The sequence below is a fragment of the Bubalus bubalis genome, chromosome 10, assembly GCF_019923935.1.
Source record: "Bubalus bubalis isolate 160015118507 breed Murrah chromosome 10, NDDB_SH_1, whole genome shotgun sequence".
Classification (NCBI taxonomy): domain Eukaryota; kingdom Metazoa; phylum Chordata; class Mammalia; order Artiodactyla; family Bovidae; genus Bubalus; species Bubalus bubalis.
Window position 1 is genome coordinate 64,872,865 of NC_059166.1, and position 14,494 is coordinate 64,887,358.

General features: G+C 39.6%; 1 protein-coding gene across 5 annotated transcripts in view; it reads left to right on the top strand.

The window, feature by feature from the left end:
* RPF2 (ribosome production factor 2 homolog) overlaps positions 1-1,704 on the top strand; it is a 37,998-nt gene extending 36,294 nt beyond the window's left edge. For all 5 annotated transcript variants that reach the window (XM_025294725.2, XM_025294723.2, XM_044924408.1 and 2 more), the window contains one exon: positions 544-1,704. In XM_025294725.2, the coding sequence (XP_025150510.1) occupies positions 544-723 (180 nt within the window). In that variant the 3' untranslated portion in view covers positions 724-1,704. The remainder of the gene's footprint in view (positions 1-543) is intronic.
* Positions 1,705-14,494: the final 12,790 nt, after the last annotated feature.

Genomic DNA, 14,494 nt, shown 5'->3' on the forward strand with positions numbered 1-14,494 from the left:
GCACTTCCTGGTAGCCAAGACTGCCAGTTTTCAGCAAAAATAGGTCTCATTTTGGGCATTGTGAAAATGTAGTTTCAAGCATAGATGTATAACCCATACTTCCATAAAATGTGTTTTGACTTTTGAATGGTTTTAAAAAGCAAGTAGAAATGGCATCTCTGGAATGCCAGTAAAGATTTGAAATGATAGTCACAATCCTTAAGCTAAACGAAAGAACTTCTCTCGGTGCATGACAATGATTATTAGAGTAGTCTCTTAGGTTGCTTCTCAGTGTGATCTGATCATTTACCTGGGAATTGTAGAAATGCAGAATCTCAGATTCTACCCTAGTCCTACTGAATTATAATTTGCATTTTTAACAAGATCTCCAAGTGATCTGCATATATCTAAGTTTGCAAAGAAAGGACCTATAGGACTATAGATTGCATATCATTGAAAGGTGCTCACTAATGGAAGTTGTTAAATGATAGTTGTTATACACTAGGTTTTTATCAGTTCAGAATAGTAGACTCAACTGTTTTTTCATATATTACTGTTTCTTAGCCAAAGAAGAAGAAAAATATCTCTCATGATACTTTTGGTACAACTTACGGAAGAATTCATATGCAAAAGCAAGACCTAAGCAAACTACAAACCAGGAAAATGAAGGGGCTGAAGAAGCGACCTGCAGAAAGGAAAGCAGAAGATGAGGAGAACAAATCAAAGAGAATTAAAAAGAATTAATGGAATTTAGCCAATAGCTGCATTTTTATTGTAGTCTTAAGAGAATTATGAAGCATCCATTGTTTCAGAGTTTCTTATAAGATTTTATTGTATATTTTTGTAACTTGATAATTTACCTAAGCTATATATATTATATACATTATGAACAGTAACATGCTAATATTAGGTTGAAAGTTACAATCTTACTGTAGGTATTATACCCAGGTATGCCGTTTTCTTTCTATGATGTGACATTACCCTCTGCCCACCCCCTACAATGTCCCATGTCTCATTGGGTAGGTAAGTGAGGAAGGATCTCTAGAACAACCAGTGGTATTTTAGAGAATTTTGAGTTAAACCTTAGATAAAGGGAGGAAGTCATGGAAAGTATAAATGTTCCAAAGTAACTGTATACATGCTCAGTGTGAGCTGCCTGGAAACTTTGACCCCATCTCCCAGCATATACCTACAACCTGACTTTGCTGTTCTGCCTAAAATTCTACCAGATTCATTTTGAGATTTTAAGTTTTATGTCTTAGAACATAAATCTCTGAGATGTCCACTACCTGACATATTACCTTATTTTGATTATTTTAATTTCAAGAGATTCTGCTACTAAATGGAGCCTTATCCATCTTCTCAGAGAGAAAAGAAGTTTTGCTAAGGGTCAAAGTGATAAAAGAGGGAATGGTAAGTTAAGGCACAGGACATTTGAGGGTACCAGGTAGCCCTAGGTAAAGGGCACACGAAGGCCCTGGGTGTTTACATACTGAGTAGGAGTAAGTCAAAGCCAAACAGCTTGTTTTGAAATTTTCTTGATGACTGGCCCTGTGCCTAGAAAAATGGCAAAAGGCTTTCTACTTCCTATTCTTAGTATTGCAAACTTGTTTTCCCTAAATGTAAATTTTCGTTTCCTTGATTGAGTCCCTGGCAAAGAGGCTTCTTTACACAACCCAATTATGCTGTACAAGAAGAAACATACATAAACCATGGTATGTTATATGAAGTAGAAATGCTTTTGTTTTCAATTCCATGTCAAGGAGCTCCTCCATGTCTTTATGTGTGCATGCATTTATGTGAGTTTGCTGACACTAAGCAAAAGCTGGAATCTCAATTTTACCTTATCCTTTCTCTTTTGTAAACCCATTCCTTAGCCTTCTCTCTCCCCATCACTTTGCAGATGGCTGATAGTCTCCTCTTAAAAAGGAGGGCGTTGGTATCACTTAGGTGCACTTGTTGCTTGATTATACATTGTTTTTCTTTCTTTTTAGCTTCTCATTACAGAACACAGGTTCTAGGCACACAGGCTTCAGTAGTTGCAGCACTCAGGCTTAATAGTTGTGGCACATGAGCTTGGTTGCTCCAAAGCACCTGGAATCTTCCCGTCAGACCAGGGATCAAACCTGTGTCCCTTACATTGGCAGATGGATTCTTAGCCACTACGCCATCAGGGAAGTCCTTGATTATAAATTTAACCAAGACTACATAATTTTAGACCTGAAAAAAGAAAAGTGAAAGTGCAAGTCACTCAGTTGTGTCCGACTTTGCAACCCCATGGACTGTACAGTCCATGGAATTCTCCAGGTCAGAATACTGGAGTGAGTAGCCTTTCCCTTCTCCAGGAGATCTAGACCTGAGGTAGGCAGATTATGTCTAAATGGAGAGAGAGGGTTAAATTAAAATGATTCATGTCCTGCTATCTGCAAGTAGATGGACAATAGTCGGGGAGAAAGGGAGTCATGAAAGGAGCATCAGTAATGATAGGCATATAGTCCTTGCCCAGCACTTGACCCCTGACAGGTCCAGCTAACACTGATGAAGATAGTGATTCAGGAGGCAAAGCAATGGGCCCTTTTCACCAGTCACTTACAAGAAGGACCCTCTGCCATATTGAATGGCTGTTAGTATAACTGATGCTATCAGCGCCTCCTGTCCTTCAACTGACCCTACCTAGGGCTGTACTGTGTAGTAAATCTCTGTTGTCAAGGGCTTTGTAGTGAATAGATACTGTTTAGTGATCATTAGGTCCAGGTGGCCTCTGCACTCTATTATTGTTAGGCTCCAAACAATAATGAAGACCTTGGCTGACGTATTCCCACTACCCAAGAGACTAGTTACCCGTTCATAAATCTTGACTTTGGAACGCACTTCCTGTTTTCCAAGCATGTACCCTCGTACCCTAGGTTAACTATAAAAATCTCCAGTGGCAGCTGCAAATGTTTCCGGATGTCATCCATCCCATCCTACCGTAAACTACCCTATAATCTGATCGCTTGGTTGTATGAAGTGTCCTGCCTCATTTTTTGGTCTCAAGATATTTTCTCAGTTTGGTGAGCATGTTTTGTTCCTTTTGTCCAATAACACCTTGACCCCTCTCCATCAGGAAGACCTACCTCAGCATTTCAACCAATCAATGTAAAGATCACCACATTTTCTGCAGATGTGACGTCTTAAAGTGTTTGTTGTTTTAATCAGTAACCTTCAGAGGTAGTGAAGGACAGGGAAGCCTGTCATGCTGCAGTCCATGGGGTTGTAAAGAGTTGGATACAATTTAGCTACTGAACAGCAACAAACAGTACAAGCTTTTGTTTGCTGTGCAGTTTTTTAGTCTCTGAATCTTCTTCATAAGAGAATACTACATAGTATTACTGAAATCTAACTCCAAGACTTTTTGTTGTAGTTGTCAACTATCTGGAACTCTTGATTCACCATTTATATGGTTTTTGTGGGAAGTGCATTTTAATTTCCATTTGTCCTTGAACTTTAGAACACAATATACATTAATTGGAGAATATGTATCCATTTCAGTAAAGGTGGTAAGTTGTCTGTCCTAAGTTTTACTTAAATTTGGTTTTTAATAGATGAGGAAAGCAGATTATTATTATTTTTTTAATACAAAACTTGTATATTTTCTAGGATACTAATATTAATACCAAGGTATATACAATTTCATGAAGTTTGATTCCTTTTTATAACTTAAATGCTATTTATTTTCTTGGTATTGAACATGATCCAAAGTAGAGGTGTTATTACCCAAATCAATAAAGGAAGCGGGTGGAGGCGAACTTAGCCCAAGTCAGTTTTCAATTATCTAGCTTCTTCTGATCTCTTCTTCCTTTCATTTATATTTTTACCCATTTCTCCTCTCCCCCACCCGAAGGTGAGGCCAGGAAAGGATTCACAAAAGTTTTAAAATGGAAGAAGTTAAAATCACAAACCACTGCTAAATTTGACCAAGAAGAGAAGGTTTGTTTTTTAATGAAATTTCAATATCAGTACTTTGTCCATTATGAAATTAAGAGCCTACAAAAATACACAGTATTTATTATTATCCTAATGAACTTTTAATGGATCATAGAAATCATCAAAACATCTCATAACTGCATGAAAGGCAGATATATTCTAGTGTATATACATAAATATATTCTAGTGTATATATATACACTAGAAATTATGAAATTGTATAGAATACACAATTTCATTATGAAATTACACATTACATTCATTACACATTACAAAATTGTGTAGAATATTATTCACATCAATTTAAATATGCTTCTGTTGGGTCTTCCTTGGTATTCCAGAGGCTAAGACTCTGCGTTCCCAATGCAGGGGACCTGTCTTTGATCCCTGGTTGGGGAACGGATTCCCACATGCTGAAACAAAGATCTGGCACAGACAAATATTTGCAAAAATACATAACCTACTAAAAAAAAATAAGCTTTGAACAAAAAGTTAAATTGGCTTTGTTGGCTCAAGGTTTATGCCAGCTGTGAGAAGAAAGTCAACTTGCTTTTATATGTATATTGTTTTCCTCTCATACCAACAACTTGAGTGGTTCAAGTTGTTGGTATGAGAGGAAAAAACAGCAAAGATAACACTTTTTTCTGTACCACCCAGAGTGGACCATATTATGCCATGTTTGAAATTTTTGACTGCCTTGCTTGAATTGAAGTCATTTTGCACCTTTTCCAGTTCAAAATTCTTAGGGAAAAAGTTTTAGAATAAGGCATAAACATAAAGTGAGCCTTTCAGCATATTTAATTTTCTTTATTTGGTGCTTCCTTGAAACAACTTCTGTTCCTCCCCCAATCCATTCTCACCTCCCACCCTGACTTGTCACACTCTGAGCACCAGAAAGTAGGTTCTAAACACAGGAAGAAAGGTCTGACACCACAGGCCCCTGCTCGTTAGTGGGGCTGGAGTCTGTATTAAAGAAGGTTAAAACAAAAAAGGGGTGGTGGTGATGGGAAAGCTTCTAGAACTCAACAGTTAAGGCTTTTGCCAAGCAAGGAGCAAGGCCCCTGAGCTTTAAGTCTTACTGGATTGGAATTGATTCCTCAAGCTCAGACAGGCTCACAGAAGCAGAGTGGCAAGTGTTGGCTCTATGAGGCATGCCTTCCCATTAAGCTGGAACCCAGGGCTGCAGAGGCCCTGGCTCTGGATGCCAGATCAGGGGAAAGGACCTGCAACCAGAGCCAGAGTTGAGCTTAAGCAGAGGCTGTGTTCAGGGATCCCCGCTGTCCCTCTGAAACACTGCAGGCAAGCTCAGAAAGAGGTTTCTGGAGGGCAAAGCACTACCTGTTTAGTGTTAGCAGGTGCATTTAAAATGGACTTGGAAGATTCACATACATCAACTTGAGAAATTTATTTTCCCAACCCCTTAGCTAGTTCCTCAGAGTCAGCTGACAAAGCAGGTGGCAAAGAGACCTGAATTGAGACATCACTTTAGAAGACAATCTGATTGCCTCTGGCTCGGAGCTAAGAGGCAATCCTAGGGTTTATGGCACTGGGGGAAAGAGCATGAGAATCCATTGCTGTCCCCTTAGGCCTCTTTCCATCCATTTGACTCATAGTCTAGTCACAAGTTTGAGTTTTATGCCCAGCACCTTCCTCTGCATAGGGAGACCTTGGGGAAAGATTATGCTGAATTTTGAAAAATCAGTCATGGACTTTCCTGGTGGTACAGTGGGTAAGAACTGCCTGCTAAGGTAGGGGACCTGAATCCAATCCCTGGTCCGGGAAGATCCCACATACTGCAGAGCAATTAAGCCCATGCACCACAGCTTCTGAGCCTGCTTTCTAGAGCCTGCAAGCCACAGCTACTGAATCCATGTGCCTAGAGCCCCTGCTCTGCAACAGAGAAGCCAACGAAATGAGAAGCCTGAGCACCCTGACGAAGAGTAGCCGCTACTCACTGCAACTAGAGAAAGCATGTGTGCACCAGTGAAGACCCAGTGCAACCAAAACTTAAATAAGTAAAAGATGAAAAAATCAATAAAAAGAATTCTAACATGGCAAGGGGCTCCTCAAGAGTGGAATATGTGGGAGACAGTGCCTAACACTGCAGGCAGAGCGGTGTTAGGGACAAGAGTTGTGGCCTTAAAAGAAAGTGACATCATCTCCTGATGCTCTCTGAGCCCTCAGCTAAGATTTAAAAAGAAAAGGACCCAATTAAAGACAGTCAAAACCATTGGCAATACCAATTATTGGTATGGTTCCCTAAGTAATGTTAGAAGTGTTAGTTTTTCAAGAAATGCAAAGTAAATAAATGAGGCTTTGTTTTGTGCTCATAGCAGTAGAAAGACAAGTAATATTTTTAAAGAGGCCCCGATAAGGCAAGTGGTACAGTACTAGCTGGCAGAATTCTCAAGTGATTTCCATGCTTAGGAAGTGAGAGGAGCAGAGCCATCATGGTTGCAAAGTGGGGCTCCATAGTCCTCACCTCAAGGTGGATGAGATGTAATATGGAAAGCACCAGGCTGATCGAAAGAACCTGGAGTCTTGATCCCAGAAAAGGACCATTAGCTAATCCTGAAGGAATTATGAGGAAGCAGAGTGAGGCAGATTTGGTCCTGGCAACATTTTGGGAAGAATTATTACACAGGTGGCTTGTGAGCTCTTACTCAGACAAGAAGGTAGTCATTGCTAGAAGCCAGCATGAATTCCCTGGGAGCTGAGAGTGTTAACTGATCACATTGCTTTTTTGAAAGGAGTCCTTACCTGGCAGATAGAGAAGTGGTCATTCACTCATTTATCAAGCATTATTATGTTGCAGGGGCTTCTCTGGTGGCTCAGTGGTAAAGAACCCGCCTGCCAATACAGGAGACAAGGGTTTGATCCCTGGGTCCAAAAGATTCCCTGGAGAAGGAAATGGCAGCCCATTCTAGTATTCTTGTCTGGGAAATGCCATGGACAGAGGAACCTGGCAGGCTACAATCCGTGGGGTAGCAAAAGAGTTGAACGTAACTTACTAAACAGCAACATTATGTTTCAGGCATCATGCTAGAACAATACCTTACACTATATGCTTTCAATTTAGAAAGCATTTTCTTTAAAATACAATTTTGGAAATTCCCTGGTGGTCCAGTGGTTAGGATTCTAAGTTTCCACTGCAGGGGTCTGGGTTTGATCCTTGGTTGAAGAACTAGGCTCCCACAAGCCCAGAAATCAATCAATCATAATAAAATAAAACTTTGATTTTTTTCTTGATTATAAGAAACATCATTTTTCTGATTATTGAAGAGAAACTTGCAGAGAAGAAAAGTCATGTAATCTCACCACCCAGAATACTATTAACATTTTGCTGCATCTTATCACTTTTAAAATGTAGATTCTTAAAATAAGAACATGATCTTACTATATTATTTGGAGTTCTGCTTTTTAAAAAAGCAAACTTTTTAAAGTTAAAATTTTTAAATTAATACCACATTAATTTCCCATTGATACCACAAATGGGAATGGGGCATTATTCAGATAAGTAAATGCAATGAATTTTTACAAAATGAATGTACTGTTATAACCATTATCCAGATAAAGAAATAGAAATATTGTCAAGCCCTTTAGAAGCCCTTTATACCCACTTCAGTCATGAGCCAGTAGTAGTAAGATTAACTACTGGTACCTTGCTCTTAAAATCAGTATCAAATTGTAAGTGTTTTCCTGTCATTAATTTTTTTTGAAATGTGATATAACTGAAAAAGCATTTAGGCTGATTCAAAGCAATTTGAAGGACTAGTACCCGAAGACTATTGATGAATGACGAATAATCTGTGATATCTACAAAGGAAATCTTTGTCGGCAAGTCTCGGGGCTCTGTTGTTGACTTTTGTTCCTTAAACAAGTTTATCTTCCACTTGAATGAAGACAGGGCACATTTGTGGATGACAAAGCAGTGGGACTATTAGAAGACATAAATGTAAAATATCTTGGCAGGCTTGGAATATGGCCTGAAGCCAAAAAGACAAATTTAGTTTGATAAATGAAAAGTTCAGTACCTAGAGGGGAAATATATATGAACATTTTTAGGATAAGAGAGATGTGGTTCTACAGTTGGGAAATGACCCAGGGGACAAATCCTATGTCAGTCATCAGTGCGAGCAGACTTCCAGAAAGATCCACAGAAATTTAAGCTGCACTGACAGAAGTACAACATTCAGGTTGACTGAAATAGAATACCTGAAATAGACAAGAAAGTCTGAAAACAGCAAAGCCTGATATGAGTATACAGTAATAAAAAGTGGAAGAACAGAGACCCATTGTACTCTAATCTGCTCAAACCACATTTTCAGCATTGGTTCCAATTCTGGGCACACCCTTGGAGGAACTTGAGCTACCTGGACTGTGTTCAGAAGATGGTGACAAGGGCAATGAAAAATCTCCAAACCTTGCCAGATCAGGTGGAGATTTGCCAGGGAGAAAAAAAGGCAGTCACTAAACAAATTTTTTTTTATCAGCTTAATTGGAATATAATTTTTGTACAATAAAGTATATCCCTTTAAAGTGTATGATTTGGTGAGTTTTGACATTTGTATAAACCCATGAAAACACTAGCACAAGAAAGATGGGAACATTTTCATTACTCCAAAAAATTCCTTATGCTTCTCTGTAGTCCATTCTCCTACCTTAAGCCCAGGCAATCATTGATCTGCTTTCTGTCAGTCCAGTTCAGTCGCTCAGTTGTGTCCTACTCTGTGACCCCATAGACTGCAGTACACCAGGCTTCCTTGTCCATCCCCAGCTCCTGAAGCGTGCTTGAACTCATGTCCATCGATGTCCAACTCAGTGATGCCATCCAACCATCTCATCGTCTGTCGTCCCTTTCTCCTGCCTTCAATCTTTCCTAGTATCAGGGTCTTTTCAAATTAGTCAGTTCTTCACTTCGGGCTTCCCTGGTGGCTCAGATGGTAATGTGTCTGTCTGCAATGCAGGAGACCGGGGTTCGATCCCTGGGTTGGGAAAATCCGCTGGAGAAGGAAATGGCAGCCCACTGTAGTATTCTTGCCTGGAAAATCCCATGGATGTAGGAGCCTGGTAGGCTGCAGTCCATGGGGTCACTAAGAGTCGGACATGACTGAGCAACTTCACTTTCACTTTTCACTTTCCTGCATTGGAGAAGGAAATGGCAACCCACTCCAGTGTTCTTGCCTGGAGAATCCCAGGGACGGGGGAGCCTGGTGGGCTGCCGTCTGTGGGGTCGCACAGAGTCAGACACGACTGAAGTGACTTAGCAGTAGCAGCAGCAGTGCCAACTTAAGAACAATAAAGGAACAGGAAAAAGGAGGAGAAGGGAAAGAAAGAAGAGGAAGACAGGAAGGAAGAGAAAACCATCTCACCATAAGAAATTTGCTGCTTCCATCCTTCCACCACATCCTGAGTCCTTGTCTAGATGTTTCTATAATAATCAGGTAAGAGTGAGGCACGTTTTTAGTGCTATATGCCTTTGTGTCATATCAATTCAATAAAGCATATCATCAATTATCAATTCCTTATTGAATGAGCAATATATTTAGGGTCATCAGCAGGAGAATTCCTTGGCAGTTTCTTTGCTGTGGGAAGAGTGCATAAAGAATAGGAGTAAGATAAAATTCTCCAAGCAGGCTCCTCAAGCTGTGGTCCTACCACTTTTAGGGACTGTGGTATAGCCTACTTTTCCAACCCTGGTCATCTTAGGGTCCTCAATTTGTGCAAGAAGGCAACTCATTTACCAGTAGCAGAGGACAGCTGTTCTCCAAGAACTTGCCAGAGAGTATAATCTTTTGGGGGATATATTCATGTATTGAATGGAGAAAGAAATGGCCACGCACTCCAGTACTCTTACCTGGAAAATCCCATGGACAGAGGAGCCTGGTAGGCTACAGCCCATGGGGTTGTGAAGAGTCAGACACAACTGAGTGACTTCACTTTCGTTTTTCACTCTCATGCGTTGGAGAAGGAAATGATAACCTACTCCAGTATTCTTGCCTGGAGAATCCCAGGGACAGAGGATCCTGATGGACTGCTGTCTATGGGGTCGCACAGGGTTGGACACAACTGAAGCGACTTAGCAACAGCAGCAGCAGCAGCAGCATGTATCATAAGATTCACCCTTTTAAAATGTACATATCAGTAGTTTTAGGATATTCACAGAGTTGTACAACAATCACTACTAACTTCAGAACATTTTTATCACCTCAAGAAGTCCCGTATCCATTAGCAGTCACTCTTCATTCTTCCCTCCTCTGATTAATCCACTTTCTATCTCCATGGATTTGCCATTTCATGTAAATGGAATGGTACAATATGTGTTTTTTTGTGATTAACTTTAACTTAGCATAATGTTTTCAAAGGTCACCCATGTTGTAGCATGTATAAATACTCCAGTCCATTTGTGGCTGAATAGTGTTCCATTGCATGATATACTAGCTTGAACTCACTGTCACTCAGTATTCAACAGTTAGGCCATTGGAAAAATGAGTAAAGTACTCAAATATATATATGAACAGCAATGCTCTGTATGGAATTGTGCTGTAAAGTTCAAATGATGAAATGAAGATTGTCTAATCAAGTTACTAAACAAATATGTTCATAAAATTACACATCTCCAAAAGGAAATTTGATTCACTCATACTTGCAGAAGCAATATAAATTGCATAAATCTTTATAAGTTTTTGGTTTATTTTTTAAGATAATATTCTTATCAGACCTTTTCTTCCCCATCCCACACACGATTTACTATGAAATGTCTCTTGTTTTAAATGAATTTCTTTTAAACAACTATTTTCCAATACCAGTTATCTCCAACTTCAAAAGCTAACAGTGATCATTTCTAGGTGGTAAACTTATGGGTGATTTTTATTTTCTCTTTTCACTTGTCTCTAGTTTTCTCAGTGAGCATCATTATAGTTGTAAATATTGATAATATGGGAAAGAAGGGGGGAAAAAAGGCTGAAAAAAATAGTTATGGAAGTTCTCCTGAAAGATGCACAGGCTGTTTGTTTCTCCAGAGTACATCATTGGATTATTAAGCCCAAGAGCGTTGAATTGCATTTTCTTTAGTGCCCTATCCTGTATTAAAGAGGATTCTAAGAACATCCTTATGTTGTTGCATTGAAAGATATCACCGGGACTGTCATTTACCACATCTTGTAGGACATTCTCTGAACACCTGTCTTAGTCTCTTCAGTCTTAGTACTAGAAATAGTCATTCTTCTTCCAAGGAAGTAGTTTGCTTTTTCAAAAAAGTTCTTAGTGTTAATTTCTCAAATAGATACATGGAGATACAACTCATATGCTGTGCAATTCATCCATTTAAAATGTATGATTCAAATGTATGATTCAGTCATAAAATGTATGATTCAATGGCTTTTAGACTATTTGGAGAGTGGCATAACTATCACTACCGTTAATTTTATAACATTTTCATTATCCCAAAAGAAACCTTCTACTCCTTAGCCTCCATTTCCTCTCTTCTTCCCCAGGCCAAGATAACTACTAATCTATTTGCTCTATGGATTTACCTAATTTGGACATTTCATTTAATTGGAACCATATGAAATGGGATCCTTTGTGACTGCCTTTTTCCCTGTGCATGATGTTTTCAAGGCTCGTCCATTTTGTACATTGTATCAGTACTTCATCGATTTTTTATTGTCAAGTAGTATTTCACTGTATGGATGTGCCCCTTTCTATTTATTCATTCTTCTGTTGATGGCCATTTGGATCATTTTCACCATTTAGCTATTGTAAACAATGCTGCTGTGAATGTTTGTGTACATGTATTTGCATGAATACCTGTTTTTAATTCTTTTAGATATATTACTAGGGATGGTATACGTGAATTATGTGTTAATCCTATGTTCTAATTTCTCCACATTCTTACCAAAACTTGTAGTTTTTGTTTTTCTAATGAACACTAAATGTTGTCTCATTTAGTGTTTTGCATTTCTGATTTTTCCGTGCTATTTAATTTATTTAATTTGTCCACAAAAGGAGATACTTCTTTGCCAGTACATAACAGGTTACCATAAGCTGTTTTCAGACAGTTACTTTGCATTGCGGTTTTGATTTGCATTACCCTGATGACCAGTGATGTTAAATATCTTTTTATGTGCTTATTGGCTGTTGGTAAATCTTCCTTGGAGAAATGTCTGTTAGATCCTTTCATCATATAACAATAAGGTTATTTGTCTTTGGGGGCTTCCCTGGTGGCTCAGATGGTAAGGAATCTGCTTGCAATGCGGGAGATCTGGGTTGGATCCCTGGGTCAGGAAGATCCCCTGGAGAAGGGACTGGCTACCCACTCCAGTATTCTTGCCTGGAGAACTCCATGAACAGAGGAGCCTGGCAGGCTACAGTCCATGGGGTCACACAGAGTCAGATGCAACTAAGAGCAACTAACACTTCTGCTTTCTGTTTGTCTTTTAATTACTAAGTTGTACGGGCTCTTTGTCATCGTTTTCCTGCCAAGAAGCAATCCTCATTTGATTTCATGGCTGCAGTCACTGTCCACAGTGATTCCGGAGCCTAAGAAGAGGAAATCTGTCCTTACTTCCACCTTTTCTCCTTCTATTTGCCCTGCAGTTATGGGGCCAGATGCCATGATCTTAGTTGTTTTTTTCAATATTTAGTCTTAAGCCGGCTCTTTCACTCTCCTCCTTCACCCTCATCAAGAGGCTGTTTAGTTCCTCTTCGCTTTCTGCCATTAGAGTGGCATCATCCAGGTATCTGAGGTTGTTGCTGTTTCTCCCGTCTATCTTGATTCCAGCTTGTAACTCATCCAGCTCAGCATTTCTCATGAAGTGCTCAGAATATAGGTTAAACAGCAGGGTGACAGCAGACAGCCCTGTCCTGCTCCTTTCTTCATCTTGAACCAGTCAGTTATTCCATACAGGGTTCTAACTGTTGCTTCTTGACCCACAGGCATTAAAATGATGACAAACCTGGACAGTGTGTTGAAAGCAGAGATATGAACTCTGCCGACAAAGTCTGTATAATCAAGGCTATAGTCTTCTCAGTGGTTACTTACGGTTGTGAGAGCTGGACCATAAAGAAAGCAGAATGCCAAAGAATTGATGCCTTCGAACTGTGGTGCTAGAGAAGACTCCTGAAAGTCCCTTGGACTGCAAGGAGATCAAACCAGTCAATCTTAAGGGAGATGAACCCTGAATATTCAATGGAAAGACTGATACTGAAGCTAAAGTTTCAGTATTTTGGTCATCTGATGTGAGCAGACAACTCATTGGAAAAGTCTGATGCTGGGAAAGATGGAGGGCAGAAGGAGAAGTGGGCGTCAGAGGATGAGATGGCTGGACAGCATCACCGATGCAATGAGCATGAACTTGGGTAAACTCCGGGAGATGGTGAGGGACAGGGAGGTCTTGTGTGTTGCAGTTTGTGGGGCTGCAAAGAGTGGGACATGACTGGGTGACTGAACAACAACAGCAATGAGCTCTTTATGGGCTTCCCCAGTGGCTCAGCAGTAAAGAATCTGCCTGCAATGCAGAAGCTGCAGGGGGTGTGGGTTCAATCACTGGGTCAGGAAGATCCCCTGGAGGAGGGCATGGCAACCCATTCCAATATTCTTTCCTGGAGATTTGCATGGACAGAGGAGCCTGGCAGGCTACAGTCCATAGGGTCACAAAGAGATACGACTGAAGCAACTTAGCACGCATACATGCATGGGCTCTTCATACATTCTAGAATCAAGTCCCCTGTTAGATATATGACTTATAAATATTTTCTCCTATCCTGTGAGTTTTCTTTTTGTTTTCTTGATGGTGTCCTTTGAAGCATGAAAAATTTGAATTTTGATTAAGTCCCATTTATTAATTTTTTCTTTTGTTGATTGTGTTTCGGTGTCATATCTGAGAAACCATTGCCTATTCCAATGTCACAAAGACTCCTATGTTTTCTCTGAAGGGTTTTAGAGTTTTGGCTCTTACATTTAGGTCTTTGATTTTGAGTTAATTTTTGTATTGTGTGAGATTAGGGAACTCAAATTCATTCTTTGGCATATGGATATCCGGCAGCCTTGCACCATTTGTTGAAAAGACTGTCCTTTCCCAACTGAATAGATTTGCATCCTAGTCAAAGATCAGTTTGCAGTGAATCTAAGCGTTTATTTCTGGACTCTCAGTTTTATTCTGTTGACCCGTATGCTTGTCATGATGCCCGTCCGTGCTGTCCTGAACACTGTTGCCTTGTAGTGAGTTTTGAAATGGAGAAACGTGTCTTCAAACTTTGTTCTTTTTCAAGATTGTTTTGGCTTTTCTGGTCTCTTAAATTTTCACATGAATTTTAGAATCAGTTGTTAATTTCTGCAAAGAAGTCAGCTGTGATTTTGACAGGGATTTTTGCAAACCATGAACATGAGATATCTTTCCATTTATGCAGGTCTTTAATTTCTTTCAATGCTGCTTTGTAGTTTCTTTCTTTCTTTCTTTCTTTCTTTAGTGTAAAAGCCTTTTACTTTTTTTATTAAAATTAGTACCAAGTATTTATTCTTTCTGACACTATTGTAAATGGAATTCTT